This window comes from Desmodus rotundus, chromosome 10, assembly GCF_022682495.2.
Source record: "Desmodus rotundus isolate HL8 chromosome 10, HLdesRot8A.1, whole genome shotgun sequence".
Classification (NCBI taxonomy): Eukaryota; Metazoa; Chordata; class Mammalia; order Chiroptera; family Phyllostomidae; genus Desmodus; species Desmodus rotundus.
In genome coordinates, this window is record NC_071396.1 from 66,654,906 (window position 1) to 66,680,291 (window position 25,386).

A 25,386-nucleotide genomic window follows, 5' to 3' on the forward strand; every position below is an offset into this window, starting at 1 on the left:
CACCCAGTCAAGTTCAGATTGAGTCAGGAGATGCTGATAAGATAGGTATGTATTACATGACCTTAACCACACTCCCACAGTCGTTCATCATGTAAAAATGTCTCTCTCATGTGGCACAGAACTTATGTAGGAATTCAATGACACCAGGTGAGTATGAAACATGTGTTCTGAAAGTGGAAAATGGATTTAGTGTTACTTCTTTTAGCGTCTATATTAGGTTATCCTAGTCAAGGTTAGATGGCTCACCAAGTAGTCAAATATCAAGAGGACACACTATGAAGAATATTCATGCTTGTTTATCTGTTAATAAAAGTTACATGAGTGAGCAATCCAGTTGCTGATAAACTAAATCTATACACACGCACACACTTCAGCCAGTTGCCTCTTTTGCAGGGAATACCTATAACTGCTGTACCTAATTTTCAGGACTAGGCACGGAGATTTATAAAATCTTTTTTTAAAATCTTGAATATTTGGGGGAAAAGGCCAGATTTATTTTTGAAAGCCACAATTGCATATCTGGAGCATCATTTACTGGCAACAAACCCTCTTCTAAAAAGAGCAGTGAAGTCATTGTACAAAGCCTGTCGGATCCACCACACACACAGATTCCAGAAACAGATGAGTGCCCGGAACCCACCACGCTCCAAGATGTCAGCCTTGAGGACTGACGTTCTGGGCTGTCAGCACCAGAACTGGGGCAGTATTGGTGATCTGGACATGGGGTTCAGCTCCTGCCCCTTTGCTCTTTCTAAAACATATTCTTAATATGAGACGAATGCTCATCCCTTGGTCATGAACTATTTGAAAGCCGACTATCAATTTTTCCTTTAGTAGAAATTCCTCATTCCCAAAAGTAAGATAAAACCCTAAAAGACTTGCTTAACTCATATCCAAGGTGTGACTTCCAAAATGAAGCCATACGGGACCAACAAGCCTATGGCAACAGGCAAAGGGGACCCAGAAGGGCAGGGATCCTGATGGCCTTGCTGGAGTACAGGAGGGACAGACAAAGTGAGAGACCCTGGAGGGAAGGCCAAGAGGGAACTTCCCTGGTAACGAGGTGCCCAGGGTTAGTGACACTACTGATTGGCTATAGCTGGCTACAGTAAACCTGTGACCATTCTTAGGAACACATGCCACTTTGCTCCTACAATTTCCACTGGGATATCCCTTCAACAGAGCACAAGCACAAGGGGACTTAATACGGAAGATTCTCCTCAAGTGCTGGCATTTCTAGGTTGAACAGGAAGTGGCCAACTTTCCTTAGATAGAATCTGGGGACGTTTGAAATGAGCCATATCAAATGTCAATTCGGTGACTCAGTTGTATGAGTAATCCAACCTAGGAGGAACTTCAGCTCCTTCCTATCTGCAGTACACTTCCTTCTTCTCAAGACTTTCTGAGCTAAAGGCTCCATCCAGTTCTTTTTCAGTTTGTTTTCCCTCCCTCACTGCTACAGTATGCAGAAATTAAGCTTTGCCGCTATACCTGCATAACACAGGTACCATACGTCTAGGGATGCCTGAGCCCATTTTGTAAAGGCTCCCACAGAAATGCAGGCAGTATGGGTGTTTGTAATAAATAATGAGGTTATTGTTCCTGAACTCAGTTTCTTATTGATTTAATACATTTCCTTGAGGCCTCTTGAATTTGTAAGTGTGACAAGCTGAAATAAGATGTATGCCATGTAAAAATCTGGCCAGGGAGGAATTCCAAACCTCATCAATTTATCATAAAAATGCAATCTGTGCATCACTCAGGCACAGCCACAACCACACAAACTGTCCTAAGGCGGATGCGACACAGAGAATGATGATCTGGGTGGAAGAAAAACAACTACCCCTCTCCTCCTAAATTAATCTGAGTTTCTGAATCATTTGTTTAGCTGAAGGTGATGAGCTACCAGCTACCCCGCCCACGACTATGGTCCTAATTACAGCTCAGTAATATGCATAGCAGGTGCAAACAGCCTGACTTCCAATTTAACCCAGCAATTTCTTTACTGATGGACAGTAATTCCATTCAGGTTGGAGCAGCCACAGTGACCACATCCTTAATGGGAAACTTAAAAAGTTAATTTGCTTGTTTGCAGAAATCACTTTATAAGACCTGAAATAACCTCATCTTTCAAGTTTGGAGTTTATATTCCTTTAAAAAGTTACCTCCCAGAACATACACGCACAGGGAATTTACCTACAACTTTGCAAAGAAAAGATCTGTGTAATGGAAGAGCTGAGCCCAGGTCTCCAATACTAAAAATTCTATTTTTTCTTTTCTTTCTCTTCCTCTGGAAGCCCACGAAACATCTTGACATGGTGAGAACCTCTAAGCAACCTGACTGTTTTTCCTTCTACATGCTCTGATTTCCAAGTGAAACTAGCCGTCCCCACTCTCTTCTCTGGTATGTGGGTGCTTCCTTACCTGTTCTATTTTCCACAAGAGCTCCTTCTTTTGCCGCTCCCACTCCTGTCGATCTCTGTCTAGGCGGTCGAGAAGTTCCACCTTCTCCCGGTTCCAGTTCTTCTCACTGTGATGGATCTGCCAGCGCAGGTCCATGACCAGGCCATGACTGTCAGCAAGCAGCTTCTGGTGTATCTCCCTCTCTTTCTTCAACGCCCCTTTGCTGTCAGTGGTGGACTCTAGTTCTCCCAAGTTTTTCTCAGTTTTCTCTTCCAGCTGTCAAGGAGAAAAACTTAGGAACTTAGTCCCTGTCAAGTCTCACATTAGTAAGAGAAGAAAATTCCAGAATGTTAATGTATTATCCCTGGAAACATGTTTAAACCAAGATCTAACCAATCCCATGGCAGACTCCATTTTAATTTTTATTATTTTATTTGTTTTTAAAGATTTATTTATTTGTTTTTAGAGAGAAGGGAAGGAACAGAGAGGGAGGGAAACATCAGTGTGGGAGAGAAATATCAATTGGTTGCCTCGTGTACGTCCCCAACTGGGGACCTGGCCCACAACCCAGGTATGTGCTCTGACTCAAATCAGTGACCCTTCAGTTCACAGGCTGGCACTCAATCCACTGAGCCATACCAGCCAGGGCACTATTTTCATTTTTAAAGTTCTAATTATGAACACTTTACAGAGTCACACAGAATGTCAAGGTTCTCATAGTCTGCCTCTCAGCTCTACTTCCCCACTGAGTCACCACCATCTCTGACATGTCCTTCTGTAAAGCTCCTTGAGGACAGGTACGTGTCTGTCGTATATTCTTAGCCCCAACATGGAACCTAGTGATGGGTTAGTGATAGAACCTAGGCATCTACAACATGTATTTGTTCAACATCCAGGAGGTTAAGTATCAAAAACAAACAAACAAAAAAGACTCCAATCTAGAAATATCATATTTGAACTTCTGAAACCCAAAGAGGAAGCCTTACAGGCAGAGAAAAAAGACACACACAGAGATACAGAGGCACACAGATATGAATGACAACAGATCTCTTTTTAGAAATTATGCGAGTCAGATGACAATGGAGTAATATCTCTAAAAGGCTGAAGGGGGTAAATGGCAACCTTAATAAAATTACATACTCAGCAAAAATATCTTTCAAAAATAAAGGAAAAACATTTTTCAATAAATAAAATTTGAGAAATAAAATCATTGCCAGCAGATCTGCATTTCAAGAAATGATAGAGAAACTGTTCGGGCAGAAGGAATATGGTATCAACAGACACTCTTCTACACACACACACACACACACAAAATGAAAAACACTGAAAATGACAAAAATAAAAAAATGTAAAACTCATTTTTCTCTATTTTTAATTGCTTTAGAAAATCACTGAGTGTACAATGCAAGAACAGTTGCAAAGTACTGCGAATTTGTAGGACATGTGGAAGTATACGAATGACAGCAATAGCAGAGGACAGGCAGAGGGAACTGGATGTGTACTGTTGTTGGAGAACGTAGGAAATTTTAGTTAAAGATTACTGTACATACAGATGTACCTTTTTCCTATTCCAGTTCAGCAGATCCCATGGACCCATGTTAATCCATTAATCCTACTGGTTTCAAATCCATTCTCTACCTTGAAACCAAAATACATTTTTTAAAAGCAAACCAAAATGCTTTAACACCATGATAAAATCCAGGATTATCGTTTCAATTCTTTGAACATTCTTTTGTCTCTGTAGGTGCAGCTCCACAGACATGGCATGCTCCCTTCTTCATGACGTTCCTTTTCAGTCTGCAATATCCTTCCCCTCCTTTTACATGTACCCACTCCTATTCATCCTCTGAGATTCATTCTAAGCAGGACTTTCACAAACAATCCTCCCTAAGTCCTCAAGTCAAGGTTTGTGCCCTGCATGCCTCCACTCACGGACAGCACTGTGGACAGACCTGGCAGGGTACTTCTCACACTATTATGAATTATAGGACTTGTCTGGGTCTCCCACAGCACTGCAAACCTGGTCAAGGAACATCTTCCTTGTTGCTGGATCCTCGGCATTTAGAATAAGGTCTGACTTAGGAATCAATTGAAAGAGTCACAGATTTGGGAATTGACTCAACATGGCCCTCACTGAGAGAAAATACTTAACTGTTGGTAGAATTCACCTGTTTTGCTTTTAAGTGGAAGAGGGTAAAGATGGAACTATTATAAATGAACCAGCATCCACCCACATTCATTGCTTCCTGGGCTGCAAATGTTTAAGAAACATCTTAAACGATTTGGGCAGAAGATGAATCTTATCTATTACCACCTGCCTTCTAGGCTTCAAGTTCTAGCATCATTTCATGGTGTTTAATGACTCTCCCTGAGGCTTTATTTGTAGCAAACATGTGGGTGGATGCAAGGTTTCTGTAAAACAAAGATGAAGTGTTTTGAAACTGGATGGCATCAAAGATTTTGCCTCCTTTCTTTAGCTACACTTAAGGTCTTTGAAAATATTTAGTTTTTTTCTCCCATAACCATATTTTTAAATTGGTTCGAAGGCAGCTCATCAGAGACTGTTTTTACTCATTTCTCCTCTGCTGCTGACTGTTCAGGCTGTGTCCTAACATACACAGAGAATCTAGAAAGAGGCTGCTGCCAGGCAGTGGGCAGATCTAGTAACTGGGTCACTGGCTTCATCATCTGACTAGCCTGGCCTGGCACTTTAGTTTTCCTATGCCTTGCAGCTTCTTCTGCAGAGAAGACTGTGTCTTGCTCTTCCCAGGGCTGTGAGCCTGACACCACTGCTCACCTGAGCCAGGTGGCAATGCAGGTGAACATGTAGGTACCAGGGGAGCTGTTTTCCTTGGACATGACAACTCCTTTCATCTTCTATTAAGACCACTTGGAAGATGTCTCCCTTCTGGGCAGTTTTTCTCCCCCCATGCAGGACCGAGCCAATTGATATAAAATTTTAATTACTTTATGGTTTGCCTCAAAAGAGGGCCTAGAAAATAGATTATCAAAGATGCAGAGGCCTTTCCTTCCTCATCAAAATCAAGCAGCTGGAAGAAACCTGGAGAAACAATCTGAGCAGGCAGACACTGTGCAGGAAGTGACAGTGCTTTTAAGATTTCCAGGGAGAAAATGTTTCTGAAAATGTAGAAGAGAATGTTTCTGGCCAGGCCTGATCTTAACCACCATGCCAGGGTCTAAAATCTCCCAGCAGGCTCTGCTCTGTTGGGAGCATGAAGGCAGGGACCTACTTTCCTTTCCACTTGAGCACTCAAGGCTCTGTGACCAGAGATCAGCCCCTTCCACTGGGCCTCCATTTCCTCTGGGTGAATAGATTTCTGGGTCATGTAGCTGAAGGTCTACAGATCTTTCCAGTATTCGGCGAAATCTAAAGGAAAGCATGTATTTACCTTTCTCAGAGATAACAAAATTACAATCTGCGCTTGCTTAGCTCCTGTCAATGACGTGGGCACACTGATCATCACCTCGTGCTGCAGTCCTTTGATGGGGCTAAGTACAACCTTGACCAATGTGGAACAGGAAAAACAATGCTACTTTTAAAATGCTGACCGTGTTTAATATTTGGGAGAAGAAATATGAGGGAATAAAGGCTGGGAACTTTAAGAAGAGACAGCAGGCAGCTACTCCTGGTTTTCTCCTCAGAGCCTCTTTATCTTAGAGGAGAGTCACTGTGGATCTGAGTAACTCCTCCCCACCTGTCCTGGGGGAGATAGGCTGGGGGTCAGGTACCTGTTCCAGGCGGCACTTGAGCATGGCCCACTCCACGTCCCAGGCAGCCTTGTCGCTGGCGTACTGCTGCTGCAGCCGCAGCCGGGCATGCTCGTCTTCTCGCAGCTCCGAGCGCAAGTCCTCCAGCAAGGTCTTCAGAGCGCTGAACAGACGCTGGTTTTCCTCCACCTGTGTGAATATGGGAGTAGGCTCTGTCACCGCATGTAAGGGTATTCTTTAGGTCAGAAGAGAAAAGCCTGGTAATCAAGGTGGTGCTAGGCTGTTTCCAAGATGGCACTGGCAATGGGCACAGAGCCAGCAGGTACCCCCACCTGCCACCAGGCCCCTGGGGCTGGGACTGCTAAGGGTTTGTTGGAATAGGAGGGAGGCCAGGACGTGGGCTGGTGCTAGAGGAACCTGAAGCAGAAGAGAAGGTGCAGGAGGCCACAGGGAGCCCCCGAGGCTGGGGCTGCCAAGACGACACTCTGTGACTCCAGATGTCCAAAGTTCTGGCTAGGAATGCAGATAGAACAAAATACAAACACGCACCTGTGTGTGTTGTCATCTCAATGCCAGCTGTTGCAACAGAGGGAATGCAGAGAGGCCCTGCGTATCTTGGGAACACAGGCTGGCCATCCTCTGACTTGTAGTTACCCAGAGGTCACATAATGACAAATGTGGCCATGGGGGCGGAGCACCTTTTAAGGTTTAATTAATTAAAGCCAAAAGAAAATGCTTAACTGTTTATAAAGCCTTCCTCATGGCCTTTTGAGATAGAATCACTGCTCCTCCCTTCTGCTTCACCAACAGCACAAATAACCACTGCGCCTGTTTACCTCGCCCCTCCCCCACAGTATGTGCCTGGGAAGAGACAAGGCCTGGCCTATCCCAACATTTCCAGGGTTTTACATGATGCTTGGCTCGTGTGAAGTGTACAAAGAGGTCTGGTAAATGAAAATGGGTTTTTATTACTAATCTGCTTATACCCAACTTAAAAGATTTTTTATTTTCTACCACCTGTCCCGCCCCTTGAAGGCACATTTCAAAACCATGATTGCTCTCTTAGTACATTTCAGTGTGCATTTTATGGGCACCTGGATAATAATAGCCTAATAATAGCTCCATGCACCCATCTCTTTCAACCAGACAGAAAAAACAAAGGTGCACCATGAGGTCTTCGGGCAATCTTGTTTGGTATATTTATGAGACAAGAGGAAGAAAAGCTATCTTGGTCCCTCTGGATGCAGATGGTCTGGTCTCTACTACAGAAAGGCAAGCCCCTTATTCTTAGGTGGAATCCCCCTACTTGGAAAACCAAGGTGAGTGCCTTTCTGCCCCCTAGCTTGGGACCTACACACACATCACCTCCCCTCCATCGCATGGAGAGTCAGCTGGACCATCACCAGATGGTTGAAACCACCTAGTAAACCCACTAAACACACACATGTACGTACACAAAGATGGTCAACACATCTGAGAAAAGATTAAGATATGTTTGGATTTAAATAAAGTTGAATTAGAAAAGAGAAATTCTTTAACATGAACAGATTACTGAAAATTCATAGCTGCCCCCATAATTTATATGAGTAGTTCTAATATGAGATACAGTAGACTTCTGATTGAGTAGAAAGGCCTCCTTGTTAGCCATTTTATTTATTGCTCCTTGGTTTTTCTCACCTTGAACACCAATTTTTACTTTAATAGCTCTGAGGTGAAAAGTTTATTAAGAGTACAACTCAGCTAACATTTGCAAAGCTCAGAAGAACCTTCTAGAAATCCTACATTCTTTCCGAAAACCTGAGTATAAATAAATTACCTCTATATTCAAAGAGATGCTTTTGAAATGTGTGAAATTATAGTAAATACAGAACAGTTTCTATAAACCCTACACCAAAAGTATTTAAAAGTTATTTAAGTGCTGGTGAGTGACGTGTTACAACAGTCTTTTCAGAAATACACGTCATTCTAAGTATAGAATTTGCTGAAAAATTGTGTATATTTTATGGTAGATTTCTTTGGTATTCTCATCTTTGGATTTTAGAATTTAAATATATTACTATGTTTTAAGTCAAAGTATTTTGAGCATAAAATAATAATAATTTTGATTCAGTCTTTGGAATAGTAATCTAATTTTCACTGAAGTAAAAGCCCATATAATAAATTCTTGTGTAATAAACAGCTCCCTATGAACCCCAAGTCACACCTGTGGTCAGCCTGCAGGGTTCTTAATCCTGCACCAAGGGGCTCTGACATTAGGAACAGCACTCTGTGCTTCTTGAAAGCAGGGGTTCACGTGATGGTCCTTTTGCAGATTGAATATTTGGAAGTATATACTCTGGAAGTAACTACTTTTGGGCATTAGCAGATTAAAGAAATTAAGCCTTAATGTTTTCATATACAGCTGGGTCAGAGTAATCAACATAATGTTGTATTCTATCAGTATATTAATCATCATGAAATGAGCTCAAAATTACTTTGGGGTAAAGGTGGCCAAGACAGCAAGAGAGTTCAGAGAACCCATGCCATCAATACTTGTCACACTATAATCACCCGGCAGCAGCATGTGGCATGAGAAGATGCCACACTAGCTCTCTGCATTGGTGCACGACAGCAGGAACTGATGTCTAAGTAAAGCTTTCTGAAGGCCCTGAACAAGCCACGATGGGCATGATCCTTCTAAATGACTTTTTCACACACAAAGCTCCCAGTAATGATAAGTAATATTGTTTCCAGTGAGCCGGGGGGTATGCTCAATCACTCATCTACAGGACCTTGCATTTCACATCCCTTCTGGGGATGTACTGCTATGTTCTCCGTGTTACAGGGGAGGAACTACAGTGTGCAGGCATTACTGAGGTCTCACTACTACGAAGTGCAGGACCCAGACGGCAATCCAGGTCTGTCCCTTCCAGGGCTGAACAATCCAATCCAGGACATTTGAGTTCTGACATTATACCTTGCCTAGGCCACTATCATCATCATCATCATCATCATCATCATCATCATCTTGGCCTTAAAGAAGCCATCTAATTTCTGTGAAATGAAGTTCCATCCCTATATCAAGGGAAATAATAATACTGAGCCACCCTGAAAAAATACCTAAAAGTTACTTCTCTCCCTTTTCCTCCAGTGGTGGCCCTTATTGGGCAAAGTTTGGGGTAAAAAGATTACCCACATGAAGTCAAGAAGGGAACTGAGACTCTGGGCCACTTAAAGGTATTTAGGTGAGTCTTCTTGGATACAGAGCTTCTGAATCTTCTGTGTCAGGGGCCCGCTATGCAACCCTTTACCTTATGATCCATTAGATTTAGGTCCATTTCAATGAAAAACAACTTTTTAATTTCTTCAAGATCAGCTGGTTGGTTTCCTCATAAAGAAGCAAGATAAATTGACTCTACTATTTCTTCTCCCCAGTCTGAGGGCATTTCAGTCCTTCTAAACTTAACCACTTTTGGGCAAGGCTTAAAATAATCCCAAAATTGTGCTATAAAGTATTAAACTTTACAACAGGTTCGAGGTTGGGTTTCAGCCAAAAGGACTGCTATCCAAGTATACAACAAATATTATTAATAGAAAGTGAAAAGGAGGTTTACAGAAAAGGCAACACACCAAGCTATTTGTGATACAATGCCAGCAATTTTACAAAATCACTCTTGCCTAAGATTTCTAAAACCCGTGTGTCACAATTCTGTGAAAGAGCTGAATTACTATCAACTGCTTTGCTTGCATCAGAGCCATTAACTTTGGAAATGGCTTTAATCTAAAGATGAACCAGATAAGTTTACCTGCTGCTATAGGCTGACCCACCAAAGTCAGTCACAAAACAGAGGTGATGGCCTCCACTTCCTATCCATTTAGGCTGTTAGACACGGGCAGGGAGCTCTGGAATGCTCCCAACCTCCAATACACAATGCATAGTTCCCAGGTGATACACACAAAGAGGGGGAGCTCCCACAGCATTTCTCAGCGGGAGTCCCAAGACAAGTCCTTTTCTGAGATTAGCGAAAAAGGATGTATTTATACATCCAGCAATATTTAAATAAACATGCCATTTATCACTCTTACCTTGTTACATTCAGATAATTTTAAGGTTCTTTTCTAAAACCACTATCCCCCCATAGGTAAAAGACAAGTCATTGAAGACTAGCCATGAAAATGTGACCTCTGATGGAGGTTTACAGAGATGGCAGACTCATTTATGTACAGAAATCATTTTTCCACTGGCTGAGAATATACCAGCTGATCCAGGCCCCGAGGGCTCTGTGCCTACAGGCACCATAACTTTCACTGAGAGCTTCCCAATGTGGGTCTATGAAAGAACTAATGGACATATATTGAATAGATTATAAACCCAGAGATACCAGCCAAAGGCTTCAAAGAAACCGGGGCAAGTCTGATGAAAACCAAGGGGCCAGATAGGAAGAAATCACTTATCAGCAAGATTTAGAGTTATGCATTTCAAAGTTATGTTATACGCTGCCCACCATGGGACTGGGGTGGAGAGTCCTTTCCTTAAATCCCCTTTAGTACTTGTGACTTTTCATCTCCAGCAGGTGCTATTTCCACAGTAACAGAAACAAACAAACAAAAATACACAGCAAAGTTTCAAAATCATAAGCTCTGGTCTGGTTCGTTTTATATAGAGTTGCATGTCTCCCAGGGGAGGATATAAAGTTGCAAAGTCTGAAAAATAAACCACAGTATAACATACAAATTTGAAATGTAAAAGCTATTAAGGCTCAAGAGGAAAGTTTTCTTATTAATCTCCCCTGGCCCCCCAGAAAAAAACCAAAAAGGAAAATGTTAGGCATGACATTCAGGCCTGTCTGGGAGAGGTGCTCCTCTGTTTAAGTTTCTGCACTGGGGGCAGAGCAGAAAGGTGGGCAGTCAGAAAGTGGGCTGATGGGCACCTAGGTGAGGCCAAGTCTAAGAGGTCCAGGGAGCTGAAAGCACATGGGCTACAGGAGAAAGGCTGACTTTACTTGGCGTAGCCCTGAAGGCCTGAGTTCAGATGGCTGGATCCAGGACAAAGGTCCAGGGGAGCAGAACCTACTCAGTCCCAAGACTGGATCCTGAGCGAGACCCTTCAGTGACCAGGCCCAGTTGAAGACTAATACAAAACAAAATTTCAGTAGATCTTGCTCTGAATTTTACATTAGATTCTTTGTATTTATGCTTAGATGCTTTAATTAATATTATGTCACATCTCTGAATGACTAAGTAATTTCTCTTAAAAAAATTAATCCAATTCTAGGAAGACTAGCTGTTGGAACCACAGGGTCATAATTCTGGCACTACCAATCACTTTGTTTTCTTTTGTTTTTAAACTTGATTTCAGGAATTACAAATGAATATGAAATGCATACACAGACTTAGCAGTGCTGGTCTCAAAAGCTTAACATAGTGGCAAATGGCAAGCATCTTGGAGCTCAGTGAGAACTATGTAACACGCCCTTGCATATTTCCAGCCTCTGCTCTTCCACCAGGCAAACTGAAAGTGCTTCCTGTTCTCAAGGACAATCGGGTCATTGCTGCTAGATCGCATAACGAAAGATCTAGCATAACAGGGAGCATTCACAGAGTCAAATATTTTCTAACCTGATGATTTTCATGAACTATTTCCAAGGTTGACTCAATACATGTAAATCTTTTTTTTTTAATCTCATTGGACATGATAAATGTTACCATTTACTGTCTTAAACTGTGAGAATGTTCAATATGACACAAAGCATACGGCTGGGATGAGGCCTGGGAAATTTTGTTACTCGTGAGTTTATCCTTGGGAAAGAAGTTGGGCCACATTTCCCATTCTGCTTATCACCTTGGGAGGTTCTCAGAGTTTCTAAAAGGGTGTGGCTCTGTTCAGCAGCTCTGTAAGACACCCAGGCTTGCAAGCTAATTAATACTCAGGCCACTAAAGGGCAGACAAGCCTTCTAACTGAGAATGTTCACTCTCAGGGAACCAGCTGTCGCTTACAGTAGAGCTCACTAATCTTCTGTCCTTGGACGGATGGCATTGTGCACTTAATTACCAAGGAGAGATGGGTCCATTAAAGGCAGAACTAATTCTGCCCGTCTGGCCTCTGCCCTGTGAGCCCATTCACGTACTTCTGCTGCACACTGTGCAAAGTGAAGTCTCATGGACCCATCTCCGCTTTAAGGGGGAGATCTAATAAATTAGCATTGGAAGAGGAGGAAAACGCAGATGATGTTAAAATACACTGAATGTGAGGTTCCAGCTGAGTGACTCTACATTATTTTCCACCCCAAGGGTAAAATTTTCCATGACTATGGTTTAGAAAACCAGATGTATTGCATTTGTTTGCCTTTTCCAACGCATTTGGACACTTGTGTGAGAAACACCCGGCACATGATCTTAGTGCAGCAGGTTTTTGACTAAGTGGAAATCAAGGAATACTATTTGAGTTCATTACAGATACTTTACAGTACTGACTGCCAACATCTCTCTTAAAAAAAATAAATAATAAAACTGGAATAGCCACAGTGCTGTGCTGTAGGGAAGAGAGACAAACTTGTAAACCCTGGGGCAAGGTTCTCTCTACCAGAGGCCGCTGCTGGATGGAGACCCCAGGGGAAGCCGCCACTACCACGTCTGACCAGGAGGCAAAGCCTTCTGTTGAGGACTTGGGGGGTAAGAAGTAAGAAGCGTACATTAAATTCAGTCATTGGACAGGAGAGCAGTGAGATTCACTTAAAGAGAAAATGGTGACACATGTCAAGAAAATCGAAGAATCATACCATCAAAGACAGGGAGTTACAATGAATTGACTCAGGTTTCTCTTTGAAGGTCCTAGAGAATTGCTGATAATCGCATTCCAGAAGTACAGAATGGAGGAAGAAGATGTGACTGAAGTTTATCAGGAACAAACAGGAGTTGTTCAATGGTTTAGATATTCATTTTTTTCCTTTCCCTCAATACTTTATTTTTTTTAAATAGTTCTTCTGTAATGTGTTCAAAATGGAATTGAAAACTGGCACCCCATTTCTTTAAAACATCTGGCAATTAGAATTCCAGTGCCCATTATTCATTATTGTTTGTTTTCATTGTGCTGATTCTCGGTGATCAAACCTCATCCGCCTTCATATTGCCCGCTCCTTCCGAAATACCACATGTGTGCACAGAGAGGCCAGCTTTTTCAGGCCTGTGCACCTTCAGGCTTGTGATAAATAAGGTCGACCCATGCAGGGGCTCATAATGACTTTCTAATTGGCCCGCAGTTCTAGTATGTGATTGCTTCACTCCTGGACTCTGACTTTCAGTGGAAGAGGAAGGATTTCCAGAGAATTTAACTTACAGCTACTTTTAAAACCTGAGGGCCTGAAACAAAAGAAGAGGAATATCAGGCTGGAGTCAAGATGGCAGATAAAGTGAGAGCTAAGACTAACGCCAACGATGGCTTCAATAAAGAGAAAGCATTTTAAGAGCAAAGAAAAATCTTGTCAGAAGGTTCCAGAAAAGTTCTAATTTTTATTAGCATTTAATAAAATTATTTATATAGAAGTATATACAACAGAACACTGTTCTTTTTAATTTTATTTATACTTTTTGGCCTGGGATATGGATTTTAAATGGACATTGTACCAGCTTCATTAAAATAAGCAAAATAATTGTTTAAAAAAGAAAACAACTGGCAGAGCCTGGTGTATATCTCCACACCATGGCCCTCTCCTTTCTTGGAGAGTGAATGAAAACTTTATTCTCTACACTTTCTTCTCTTTGTGAATTCTTTCACAGCCTGCGTCACCGACCACCTAAACACTCATCCTGTATCCTGTATAATAAAACTGTAATCTTAAGTAAAAAAAAAAAAAAAAAAAAACCCTCAGATTTTAAAGGATTATTTTGCAAAGTAGCATTTTATTTTCTAAGTCATTGTTGGAAAACTCCCATGAGCTAAAGTCTCCCCGTGGATTCCGGCATTATGACGAACATCCTAATAACGTAATTAAAAGTCCTTTGAAAATTCCTTTTTCTTGAGTCATATGAGTCAGTGAAAATGAAGGGTGGATGGGGCTGCACAGAAAACAGCTCTCAGTGTGACCACTTAAAGCTGCTTGTTAGCGTGAAAGACTTCTCCATTCCATCTTGGTAAAAACAAAAATGCACTTGACATAGTAGCAAACTGGTTTTGAATGATCAAAAATGTTTGCTATTTAGTAAACTAGCAAATGATGCACATATTTTGTTTTTCTTGTACTCAACAATATAAATAAAATTAAATCTGAACCTTTTTTTCCTTTGAAAGAGACCGTCCACATTTGAGAAAAAGTCTTGTATTACTGAATATATTTGGGGGACTAAGATATCTAATAGTTTTCATTTTGGGGAATTAAGGATTTTTCTATTTCCTGTTTCAAATATTTTTTTACACTTTTTGATATATAGTATTTGATCTTACCAGAAAATTACTATTGAGTTTTGAAGCCTTTATTCAAACTACTTTTTAAAAAAAGATTGTACTTATTTTTAGAGAGAAGGAAAGGGAGGGAGAAAGAGATGGAAAGAAACATCGATCAGTTGCCTTTCACACACCCCCAATTGGGGACCTGGCCCACAATCCAGGCATGTGTCCTGACTGGGAATGGAACCAGTGACCTTTTGGTATGCAGGCTGGTGCTCAATCCACTGAGCCACACCAGCCAGGCTCAAACTACTTTTAAATGAGTGGTTTATTGTTAGTGTTTTTTATAGCATGTTTTTTCTTTACCCTTTTATTTCTTTTTCATATATATATATATGAAAAGGAAAACTTATATGAAAACTTCACATATATATATAAAATTTGCAACCCAGAATATTGCCTTGTCATTCAAGAAAAATGTTCTGGCACCAAAACTAATGGCAAATGTTAAGGGTAATAGAAAATTAGAGCAAAGAGCCATTCTGCTTCAGTTTTTACATACCATGAATAAATCATTAAAACACCACATGAAGAAGTTTCCATGGTGATTGTCCACCCTTCAGTACTGTGGACTTTTAACATTTTGTTGCCTTTACAGTGAACCAGAGTAAAAATATTCATCTACCATTACTGTTACGTGCTGATTTTTTTTTTTTTTTTGATGGTCACATTCTATCCTCGTGACACCGCCGCAACCACATTGGCTTTACCATCTCCGCTTTATAGTTAATGAAGATAATGGAGTACCACCTTTATTGCTGTAATGTGTTAAGCATTATATGCTAACAGAATCTAGTTTGTTTCAGGTGAAAAGTATTCTTTCAGCTTCCATTTTCAATGTGTTTGGATTAAACAAATAAACTACTAATTTCTGCAGGAAAAAACCCCCAGCTCTTCAGTTGTGAACACCTTATTTGTACGTGGAGAGAAAGCAGGGAGTAAAGGGGAAACACACAATTTCCCCGGAGCCCGTGGTCAGACATCACCACTGTTCCTCATCTGGATCTGAGCTGAAGCGCTGATGACAACCCTTTCCCATTGACCCTCTGAGGCTCTGGGCTGAGGGAGGGGCTGCAGCTGTGGAGTCCTGTGCAGAGGGAGTGCCCAAATATGTTTGTGGTGGAGCCCCTGCAGCTGCACCCGCCCTCCCAGAGTGACTGCTGTACCTAGTTAGGGTCCACCGGCTCTGCTCCCCACCCAGAGCCAGGGTACAGGCCTTGGAGCTCAGCTCCAAGACTGACCTGTGGAACCCTCAGAGAAGCAACACAGAGTCAAAAAAGATTCAGAACTGGAAGGCTGGGAACGAGCAAGCTTTAGCACTGGGTGCCTCCGAGGGTCTCAACATTCCAAAACCTCCACGGCTGCTGTTTTGTATAAATCTGCAAAAAATCTGGGTGGTATCAATAGTATTTTTTGGCTTATGAAGCAAGGTCTATCTGCTTAATAATTAATAAATGTGGCCTTTGGCTACACTAATAATCATGTAATATCTACACTGAAATTCCACCTCTCTTTAACACTTTAATTTTTTTAAGCATCATCAAATATTTTTATTTGAGGCATTATGTTTCAAGTGGCCTCAAAAGAACCTGAAACACTTTATACATGTTTGGGGTTAGTTTTTTAAAAATACTTGTTCTCTTCTCCTTACGCATTATGTTACCAAATTAGTGACCTTGCCAAGTGCCCATTCAGCTGAACATTAACAAAGAGGCCCTGTCCTTTCTTTTCCTGCCACCACGAGAGCGGCACTCAGTACTCTCTCCTCCCTGGAAGAATGGTCAGCCTTTATAAGGCCTCAGACCATCCTACAGAACGCTTTTTTCCCTCTTTCTGTGGCATGATCACTGGCCTTGAGGGGACACAGTTCATCTGATCTTACTATGGTTCTTATTTACATGTGTAAGCCAAATGAACTAATGGGCTGGCATTATGGTGGAAGCCTTAATGAAGTGATTTCTAGCAAAAATACAGCAACAGGAAACCCCAGGCAGCCAGAGAAGTTTTCTGCTCTCCAGAACACAGCCCCTCCGTGACAAAAGATGACACAGACATAGATTAGGATCTTCTCTCCCAGGTCTGAGTAGAAGGGGGTCTGGGACCTCACACCCACCTGCCTGTGGAGCTGTCCCCCATCTGCGGGCTGCAGTCGGGATCCGTGGTCACCGATCCGCATGGGGGAGAGTGGAGAATGCTCCCCTCCTGAAGAGCCACAGCCTGGACCGTTGTTCTCCTGGTCTGGGGCGTCCCCCTGCAGGTCCCCCTGGACTCCAAGCTCACCTCCAAGCCTGGGGTGGAACTCTGGGTGCTCACTCTGAAAACAGCAGGAGATGATGATCACAGCTTTACCCAAATCCTTCTGCTGCGAAGTCTGATTTTTATGGTTTGAGGATAATTATCAGCCTCATTTGCCAAATATGCTCATTTTGGCCATTTCACTCATTGGCCACTTTCTCCATTTAAATAGTATACAGTGAGAAGACACAGTTTACTAGAAAAGATTAGAAATTTTACTATCTATACATTATTATTGCTTATAGTTACAGTTTTATAAATTAGAGGAGGAACTCCAAAGTATCGATCAACATGACAATTTACAACTATTTCTAGGTTTCGATTAATGTTGGTTTTCTATGTGATGGGTATTTGGAAGCAGGCTGAATTAATTTTTGAAGACCTTCTCTATGCTGAGGAAAGAGAATCACCACATCTTCCCATTCATAGGATGACTTAAAATTACTCACACTGCTCACCAGAGTGAAACGCAGACGAAAGGTCTTTAGGGACTAGAAGGAAACCAATATTCAGAATGCCTTGAAGCAGGTGACTGAGCAGCCAGCAGGTCACACACACCCAACGTCAGGATTCCAGCCCTGCGCTCGCCTGAGAGCAAGGCCTGGAAGGAGCCTGCAGAGGTCGTGGTCACTCTGACTTAATCAATAAAACCCATCTGAGAACAAATAACTCTGTTCTGGTTCTGTTCTGCATCTAGGAATTGAGGCAAGTTCTCTTTTAGGAGAACATATAAAAATTTCAGAGGTGGCAAGAAAGTGACCTGTCTGGAGCTTAGAAAAGACCCTCATAAAACTGCACTGGCAGAACGGGCTCTGGCATATAGGAACAAAAACGGAAATGGAAGGAAGAGGGAAGCACTTAGAACAAGGTTTTACCAACTAGCAAGGTAGAAGGAGACGGTCAAGGATCTCAGGGTGATCACTCTAATGAATTCCTAAATCAGCAACAAAAGAGATGGCAGCCAGACTGCTGCAGAACGGAGCTGTAGGCCCATATACTCTCAAAACAAGGCCTAAGGACAGCAGAGAACCCTTGGTCTGCTATGTAACTGGACAACCCACTGCATTTCCCTTGCCTGGGGTGGACGTGACAAAATAATCTGAGCTAACAGAACATGATGTTGCATGCCGGGGAAAGGGGGTGGCAGTGTCTGGAGGTCAAGAACAAAACTGATGCAAAAAAAATGAACTCTCTGAGTGGAGGTACCTCAGTGAAATCCTCTCCTTCCTCCTCCATCTGTTTCCCTTGTCGCCAGTGCTTCAGCAGCCACCTGAGTTTGACGTAAAAAAGGAAAATGTTCTGCTTCAAGGACCGGAGCTCTTGCTGCATCAGATTCCTCTCGTCATTCCAGGTCCGCTCATGGAGGGTGTTCTGCAAAGCCAGGCTGTGCATTTCCAGTTCTTTCCACCTCAAGGCGTAGAGGTGCTCCTCCTCCATCTTGAACAGAAGAAAAGACAATGTGATGAGCATCCATCCCAATTTGCCACCAAACCAAACCAAGAGTCTTTGCAAACTGCCATTCAATCCATATCATTTTGCATACGAAACACAGAAACCACCAAAAGTTTAGTAAACTCCTTGAGATGTTCACTACTTATAAAACCTTGAGTTTTTTGATTCAGAAGAAAGTGCTATTTCAAGGTAAGGTATTATAATCATTTATCAAAGTCAAGCCTCTCATGGTATTTTCAGATGTTTCTAAACGCCTTCCGGAAAATTATTCCTTGCATGTATGGCTACAGCTGACTTAAATGCAGAATCCATTTGCCCTCTGAACCTGGGCTTGCACACAAAAACACACGGCAGTTGTGAGGGAAGAAGTATTTAGAAATCCTTCCCCTTGACTTCTTGGGCCCCTTGGCCCCCTGGCCCCCTGAGCGCCTGACAGAAAGAGAACAGCAAGCTGAAGACGAGGCTGACAGAGAGCCTGACAGCGAGAGCTGGGGGCTGGCAGTGCTCTTTCCGCGCATGCAGTGCTGCACTGCACGTGGGGGCGGCACACAGGAAAGGCAGTCCTATGACCTCCATCCCCTGCCACGCTTAAGATTTCACATTCCTATGACATAGGGCTAACTCTTACGAAAATAAAAGCAATGCTGAAAGAGAAATGTTTATCCATCTCTACATCAAGTTCCTGCTTTTTCAACACAGGTCTAAGCAAAAGGGTATGAATAAAAACTTAATTTACAGACAGGGGCACAAAAATATCTATAGTAGCTAAAGTGGGATGAAAAAAGGATTAGATTGCCAGCATTATCATTATCAGCTGTCCTCTCCTAATTTAACACACCCCTTCGGGCCAAACACCAAGGCAATGGGTTTTGTTTTGTTTTCCTAAAGTACTACCACGGGAATGGTAAACCGTGGGAATAGGTTAACTCAGCCTGAGTGTGATGAACTTGACTGATGTGCTAAAGGCCAGTGAAGAGCGAGAGGCAGCTCTGGAAGGTCCCTGGGTCTGTGCAATGGCTTGCCCATCACTGTCCTAATACCAACCAGATGTTGCTTGCACTTCTAGCTGATTTAATTCAGCACCTCAGCAGTCCTCAGAGACCCACCACTGGTTCTCTCCCCAGTCCAGACCCAAGAACAGCACAGAGTGGGTGAGGTGCGCAGCCTAGTGCACTGGAAATCCAATGTTCCCAATTTACTGCATGTTATCTTAGGCCATCAACTGCCTCTGGTCGAGTTTCAGCTTCCTCAGCTGCAAATGATTAAACTAACAAGGAACACTGTGCAGAGCTCCTCACTCATGGCAGGTTCTCCAGAGGCGCTAGATTATTAGTGGAGACGCAGCACTATGGGGTGTTCTTAGTCCTTTCACCTGCAACCCCTGGAAATGCTCCTCCAGACTCGCTCTGTCTGACCTCTCCTCCATTGCCCTGCTGCCTCCACCCTCTCCAGGACTCCAAGCACTCCCCCAGGCTCAGAGCCAGCCCTCGGCCCTGCACTGTGTTAGGGGACACCTTCCCTTCCCCTCTGAACAAGTCTGGATGACATTTCACCACCACGGACCAAAGTCTGGGAGCTTCTTCCACACACTCCCTTATCCTGAGTACAAATACTAGAAACAGCTGGGCCCCTGACATTTGGCTATCAGCATCACCAGGATAAGCTCATTTTCAAACATGATTTTTGGTACAATGAAAAAAAAAAGTTACTGAGGAATTTATCTTTTGCGTAACATGAAATTATTTTCCTTTTGTAGTAACATGTGAAGCATGAGCTGTAAATGAAATGTTTAAAAGGGGAGTGCATCTGGCAGTAAACACTGGCAGAGCACTTTTAGATACTGGCATTCACCTTTGTTCTCCCCAAGCTGCAAGGGGCAGACGGTGCTCCCTTAGCCAGGTCTGACCTACTTAGACGGGCATGGCCACGGACAAGGAGGGGGCTTCTGTGTTAAGTCCTGGGACACCTCAACTTCGCACACAGGATGTGCATTTGAGAGCATTGTGGTGCCCTGGTCAAGACCAACTGTTTTTCCCTTTAAATACAAGTATCTTCCCCAATAAATTCAATAAAAAATAAGTAAGTAAAAATACAAGTATCTTTTGAGAACAAATACAAGGGGGAAAAGGCAACAAGGGCGATTCTGAGCCTGGATATCTGTTCACGACCTAATTAGGTCTGAGGTGGCAGGGACTGGACAGTCTGCAGGGAGGCCCCCGGGCACTGAGTGCCTGTGTCTGCTAATCTCTTCTACTGGGCGCGCTGGGAAAGGGTTTAATGGAGAAAGGATAATTAGCCAGTAACAGTTTGTTCTAAAATAGCTAAAGAGCTAATAAGGCCACAGCTCAATTAATGGAAGTTTTCTAAAGACAACAATTTAGGGTGACCTCTCTTCCACTACCTGCTGCCCTGCTCCAGGACCCCAAGCACTTCCCGAGGCTCAGAGCCGGTCCTCTGCCCTGGGGTCTGTTAGGGGACACCTCGACAAAAGTTGTCACACACACATTCATGCCCAGTTGCATGTAGGATCCTTATTTTATTTTACTTTGCTGGGTTTGGCTGCAGGAAAATTTAGATTAGATATTAAGAACTTCCTGAGACCACACTGTAAATATTGAAAAGTGTGTTTTAGGACAGAAAAGTAGACATTTATCTATATAAGGTGTCCGAGGGGTGCTCTACTGGATGACTTTTCCATACGCCCTCCAGCCCTGTAAGTCCAGAGTCTGCACAACAGACAGGGTTCCTTTAAAGCACATCTGTCATCTCTGTCAAGGGCTCTGCAGTCAGAGATGCGGTTGTGCTGAAATCCACGTTACATATTTACCTTTCGGATCTTGTTTGTAAATCTCTCTGTCTCCTCTTGATGCAGTCTGGTCGCCTGTTCAAGCTGACCCTGCAGCTCCTCTAGCGATACACTCTGTTCAGGTAAAACAGGGGGGCCCCTGAGCTGATCAGTGGGATAAAGGAAGGGGTTTAGTGGACACGAGAACTCTGCCTGAAGTGAAGACACGGGACAGACATCTGCACAAGCCAGGGACACACAAGGAGCGACACAGCACGTGCGGGCGCTGCAGCAGTGGAGTGACTCTGGGGCAACTCCCCTGAGATTCTCGCCCCGGGACCTTGTGGCACCTGGGAAGGATAGCTCCATCTGCCCTTCATCGCTCACCTAGGAGACGAGGTGGGTGAGTGGTGCCTATCACCTGAACTTCGACCACCACAGTTACCACAAACCAGGCTGAGAAGGGAGCCAGGGCACACCAGAGGAGGCTTTGCTACCACAGCAGCTTCTAGAGCATTTTATAAAATGCTGGGGGCAATCACAGCTGGTGACTATGACAGAGTCAAGCATGACCGCCTCACACACAGTCAGGTTCTTAGATTCAAAGCCCAAGTTCATACATGTTGAAGTTGCATAATTAACTTGTTTGTATGCTTTCTTATTAGAGGTGTTCCTGCCTCCCTTTTCTCCTGGCAGTCCCATCCTGGGTGCTCAGAGTAACTGGGGTTGGGGCTCCTTCAATTAACAGACCCATCATTTCGGGCCTCTCCACTGCACACAGTCCATGCCTAAGAGGCATCACACAGAGACCTGCTTGTTATATTTGAGGCTGAAAATGTTAGGTTAAAAATAGTGAAAGGAATCTTTTAAAACTCTTTTATTGGTGAAGTCTGTCCTTTCATGCCTTTTATGTCCAAATGGCAATGATAGAGGGGTTAGACTACTACTTTTGAAATGCACTTGTTAGAGATAGAAACACTTATATTAAAACATCTTAAGACATCATTAAAATTGGAGCCTAAGATTTTGCCCACTGGCTTATGCTACCTGAAGACAGGTGATTTATAAAGCTAGGAATTAGAGTGGATTGTTGCAATAAAAACTGGTATCACTTCATTAGTTCATTCTGATTACCTTCAACCAATCTGTTCTCTCTTATTGAGGATATTGTTTGCTCTTCCTAATCTGATGTCACCTGAGTTGTCATGATTGAAAATCATACCCCAAGACGAGGAAATACAGAAAATTCAAGGGTAGGTCACTTCCCTATGTCCAAGGGATGACCAAAAGAGAGTTTACAAAAAGGGTCTAGACAGAGAAAATCAGAGACACTGAGGGGTCCCAACCTTGGGACATTTTTTAAACATTTATGCTCATCCCACTTTCAAGAAACTCAAGAACTATTGAGAACATTAATGCTTCTGTGATTAGCTAGTTATTGAAGATTATTAGTATAGTCTTTTATGTTTACTAGGCAGGGTTTCAGGTTCTCTTTGGAGAAAGCACTTCTCTACACATTGAGTTTACTCCAAAGATGAATTTCTCATTTCTAAAAGTTCAATCTTACTGTTTTTTAGTATGTGTGGTTCTTTACAACTCACTCTTTCTCTTATGTGCTTGTCTTTTCTAGTTTTTAACACATGCATTTTCTAGTCTCTTTGATAATCCTAGAGTCTGAAGATCTTAGCGTTGAGTCCTGGCATCGGACATTGGCTGCCTCCTGTGCCAGGTGTGTGTTTTTGGCTTGGATGTCAGCAGTTTTGCATTGTGAGGTCATCTTCAATGGGGAGTTCGCTATGATCTCATATGTGACCTAGGCTGAGAATGTGCCTCCAGACGGGCTCTGTGTTTGCAAAAGCCAGCAACAGAATCTCTGGGGATCCCTAGACCTCCAGGTGACATCGATTCAAAGCCAGATCCTGGCGATGCTGAATGTCCTTGCAGTTACTTGCAGGAGACTCCACACTGGTGGACAAGCTCCCCTGTTGCCTCCCTCTGCCAGGAGGCAGATGTTTCTCCGGTTTGGCCTTTCACAATGTGCAGCACTTCGAGGATCCTGGTTCATTTTCTAAAAAAGTATATTTTATTGATCATGACATTACAGTTATCCCAATTTCTCTCCTTTTGCCCCTCTTCACACAGTAACCCCAATCCCCTCTGACAATCCTCCACCCTTAGTTCATGTCCATGGGTCATACATGTAAGTTCTTTGGCTTATCCATTTCCTATACTGTTCTTAACATCCCCTCCCCCGCCCGCCTATTCTGTACTTCCTATTCTGTACTACCAATTTGTACTTCTTAATCCCTATACCTTTTACCCCATTTTCCCTCTTCCCCCTCCCAACTGATAACCACTCAAATGATCTCCATGTCTATAATTTTGTTTCTGTTCTGCTTCTTAGCTCAGTTTGTTTTTTAAATTGTTGATAGTTGTGAATATATTGCCATTTTAATATCCATAGTTTTGTTCTTTTCTTAAATAAACTCCTTTAACATTTCACATAATAACAGCTTGGTGATGATGAACTCCTTTAGCTTTACCTTGTCTGGGAAGCATTTTACCTGCCCTTTGATTCTAAATAGCTTTGCCGGATAGAGTAATCTAGGTTGAAGGTCCTTGCTTTTCATCACTTTGAATATTTCTTGCCAGTCCCTTCTTGCCTGCAAAATTTCTTTTGAGAAATCAGCTGGCAGTCCTATGGGAATTCCTTTGCAGATATCTCTCTGCTTTTCTCTTGCTGCTTTTAAGATTCTCTCTTTAACCTTTGGCATTTTAATTATGTGTCTTGGTGTGGTCCTCTTTTGCATCCATCTTGTTTGGGACTCACTGTGCTTCCTGGACTTGTATGTCTATTTCCTTCACCAAATTAGGGAGTTTTTTCTTTCATTATCTTTTTCAAATAGATTTCGAATTTCTTGGTCTTCCTCTTCTCCTTCCAGCATCCCTATGATTCAAAGGTTGGTACGTTTGAAGTTGTCCCAGAGGCTCCTCACCCTATCCTCAATTTTGGGGATTCTTTTTCCTTCTTGCTGTTCTGATTGATTTTTTTTGCTTGTGTTCCAAATCATTGATTTGATCCTCCGCTTCATACATTCTGTCGTTGTTCCCCTGTAAATTTTTCTTTATTTCTCTTAGCGTAACCTTTACTTCTGCCTGGGTCTTTTTATGTTGTCGAAGTACTCAATGAGTTCCTTGAGCATCCTAATAACCAGTGTTTTGAACTTTGTGTCTGATAGATTGCTTATCTCCACTTCATTTAGTTCTTTTTCTGGAGTTGTGGTCTGTTCTTTCTTTTGGTCCATTTCCTTGCCTCCTCATTTTGGCAGCCTCCCTGTGTTTGTTTCTATGCATTAGGCAGAGCTGCTTTGACTCTCTGTCTTAGTAGCATGGCCTAATGTAGAAAAGTGCACTCATAAGTTGGATGGGAGGAACCTTACGCAATCACCAGGGCAGGGCACCCTGTGTGAACCAGATTGATGGAATCTCAGATATGATGTTGCTGCTCTGTGGCACTGTGGGGGGAGGGCTCAGGAAAGAAGTCAATGGCTGCTGCCTGGCCTCTGGAGCTTTGTCCAGGAGGAAGCTGTCCTCCGGAACTCACCCTGATGCCAGACACTTCAGTTTCTCCCCTTATGCAACTGCTGCCCTTCAAGCTGCTGCCCTGGTGCTGGAGCCCAGAGGGAGTGAGTCTGTGTAAGTCCCAAGTCGGCTGTGGACCCTTTAAGAGGAGATGCCTAGAATCCAGCAGTTTCTTCTGCCACTCCAACCTCCACTGATTTTACAGCCAGAAGTTATAGGGACTTATCTTCCTGGCACTGGAACCCTGGGCTATGGGGCCTGGGATGGGGCAAGGATCTCTCACTTCCAAGATATCCTTCTTGATTTTTGTCCAATATATGTGGGTGTGGGACCACCTGTTCTGTGTCTCCATGTCTCCGCCCCTCCTACCTGTCTGGATGAATGTGACTTCTTTAATTACTTGGTTGTTGGACTTCCACATGGCTCCATTTTCTGATGATTCTGGGTGATAGTTGTTTTATAGTTTAGTTGTAATTTTTGCTGTGGTTGTGCAAGGAGGCAAACCATGTTTACCTATGCCTCCATCTTGACTGGAAGTCCTGGTTCATCTCTTTCCCTGCCCATGTTGGGCCCAAGGCCCTGTCTCCTGTTCTCTTAGAGCTATTAAAATACAAGGCTCAAGGGTACTAATTCTGGCAACTATCTCCCCATCCTAACCATCTAAAGGCCACTGACTCTGCTCTGGTTTTCAATTCTGAAATCAATTTCAACTCTTGG

At 42.9% G+C, this 25,386-nt stretch overlaps 1 protein-coding gene and 1 pseudogene across 8 annotated transcripts in view; one reads left to right on the forward strand and one right to left on the reverse strand.

The window, feature by feature from the left end:
- The window catches only part of MTCL1 (microtubule crosslinking factor 1), a 146,461-nt gene that overhangs the window by 19,315 nt on the left and 101,760 nt on the right, over positions 1-25,386 (reverse strand). For 5 of the 8 annotated variants that reach the window (XM_053913129.2, XM_045187892.3, XM_053913128.2 and 2 more), the window contains 5 exons: positions 21,130-21,252; positions 18,057-18,287; positions 16,669-16,869; positions 6,154-6,321; positions 2,425-2,679 (listed from right to left, as the gene is read on the reverse strand). In XM_053913129.2, coding sequence (XP_053769104.1) covers positions 2,425-2,679; positions 6,154-6,321; positions 16,669-16,869; positions 18,057-18,287; positions 21,130-21,252 — 978 coding nt within the window. The remainder of the gene's footprint in view (positions 1-2,424; positions 2,680-6,153; positions 6,322-16,668; positions 16,870-18,056; positions 18,288-21,129; positions 21,253-25,386) is intronic. The other 3 variants (XM_053913131.2, XM_053913130.2, XM_071219522.1) reach the window with 1 other exon arrangement.
- Positions 12,712-13,909, forward strand: LOC112322824 (small ubiquitin-related modifier 1-like; annotated as a pseudogene).